The sequence below is a fragment of a genome (assembly GCF_019968955.1).
Source record: "MAG: Porospora cf. gigantea A chromosome Unknown PgA_NODE_7365_length_1519_cov_805.614, whole genome shotgun sequence".
Lineage (NCBI taxonomy): Eukaryota > Apicomplexa > Conoidasida > Eugregarinorida > Porosporidae > Porospora > Porospora cf. gigantea A.
The window spans coordinates 1-1,519 of NW_027151874.1; the positions used below are offsets into that span (position 1 = coordinate 1).

Here is a 1,519-nt window from a genome sequence, read left to right on the forward strand (position 1 = left end):
ACAACTTAGAACTTCTCCTTCGCGACTTCATCAAGATACGCCGCCTGGGACTTCATTCCGTTAACCCAGTTTCTGACGTCGAGCTTCTCGTTCTGGGAGTGTGCGCGGTCGCTGGAGCTGCCGAAGCAGAATAGCACCAAGGGACAGTCGAGCGCATCAGTCATTGTGAGAGTGGTCGGGATCGAAGCCGAATCGCGTACTCGGTCCGGAGTCATGTTGTAAATCCTCTCCAACGCCCGGCTGGCGGCGTTGAAGTTTCCTCCGAAGGGATCCGACAACCAGCTCTTTCCACACACAGGGAACTTGATTTCGCACTTGTTGGGAGAGCCACGAGCGGCCCATTGAGCCTCGAGGTGCTTACGAAGCGCTTCCTGCGTCTTCTCTGGCGTCATACCGGCGCACAGTCGGACGGAGAACTTGCCAATCACCTTGCAGGGAATAACAGTCTTGCACCCGGTTTGATGGAACGCTCCTTCCAAACCGTGAATACTGAGACACGGCTTGCCCCAAAGATTTTTAAGGGCAGCCATCTTGCAATCTCCCGTTGTGAGTTTCTTGGCCCCAATAGTCTCCACTCGACCCTCAGGAGAGAAATCGATCTCCTCCCAAGCCTTGCTCTCTTTCTCAGACAAAGGCCTCACTTCATCCTGAATGCCCTCAATCATTGGGTTGCCGTTGACGTCCACGAGACTATTCAGCATGTACATGACGTCAGGCATCGCCTCATGGACGACGCCGCCGTGAATACCTGAGTGGAGGTCAGACCCAGCGCACTGGATTTCAACCCAGCAGTGCTGAATTCCGCGCACAGAGTATCCGATGGCAGGCTTGTCCTTCGAGAACCATGTAACATCCGTAATGTTCATAGCATGGATGTCCTGGAACACCTTGTTGCCGGCCGCTACTTCCTTCGCGAGAAACTCAGCAAAGCCACCGGAGCCAATCTCCTCCATCCCTTCAAAAACGCATCGCACGTTCACAGGTAGCTCGGTTCCAGTCTTAAGGTACGCCTCGAACACGTTCATCCACCCAATAAGAGGTCCCTTATCGTCACTGGTGCCTCGTCCGCGAAGCTCAGACCCTGATAGGACCATCTTGAACGGCTCGCTATTCCAGCCGTCAGAGAGCAACGCGGGCATCACGTCGTAGTGGCAGTACAGTAAAATATTGTTCTTGTTGGGGTCGTTGCCCTTGTAGCAGGTAACAATTGGTGGAATCTCCAGGGTGGTGCCATCGGGGAGATGCTGCCTCGTATCGAGCTTATTGACCTTGGTCTCGAATCCGAGCTTATCGAACTGGGCAGCGACCCAGTCCGCAGTTTTGATGAGGGTCTCTCGCTTTTCAGGATCAGGAGATACTCCATCAATAGCCACTGCCTCTCCGAGTCTCTCAGTCAGGTGATCGATGTTCTCATCAATGTAGTTCCACACGGGAAGCAAGCTTCCAGCCTTGTCGATATGCTTGTCGAGGCTGTCTACAATGGTACGCAGGGCTGATGGAGTCATTGAATGTTATGGAG

At 53.7% G+C, this 1,519-nt stretch overlaps 1 protein-coding gene across 2 annotated transcripts; it reads right to left on the reverse strand.

Moving 5' to 3' along the window:
- Nucleotides 1-5: 5 nt before the first annotated feature.
- On the reverse strand, nucleotides 6-1,505 carry KVP18_000310 (uncharacterized protein; the record flags this gene model as incomplete). 2 transcript variants are annotated; one of them, XM_067954103.1, is made up of 1 exon in its annotated part: nucleotides 6-1,505. In XM_067954103.1, the coding sequence occupies one exon, from the start codon at nucleotides 1,503-1,505 to the stop codon at nucleotides 6-8; it is 1,500 nt and encodes a 499-aa protein (XP_067806519.1). The 2 variants fall into 2 exon arrangements, with proteins under 2 accessions (XP_067806519.1, XP_067806520.1); XM_067954104.1 differs by having other exon boundaries at nucleotides 6-1,470.
- Between the last annotated feature and the right edge of the window lie 14 nt (nucleotides 1,506-1,519).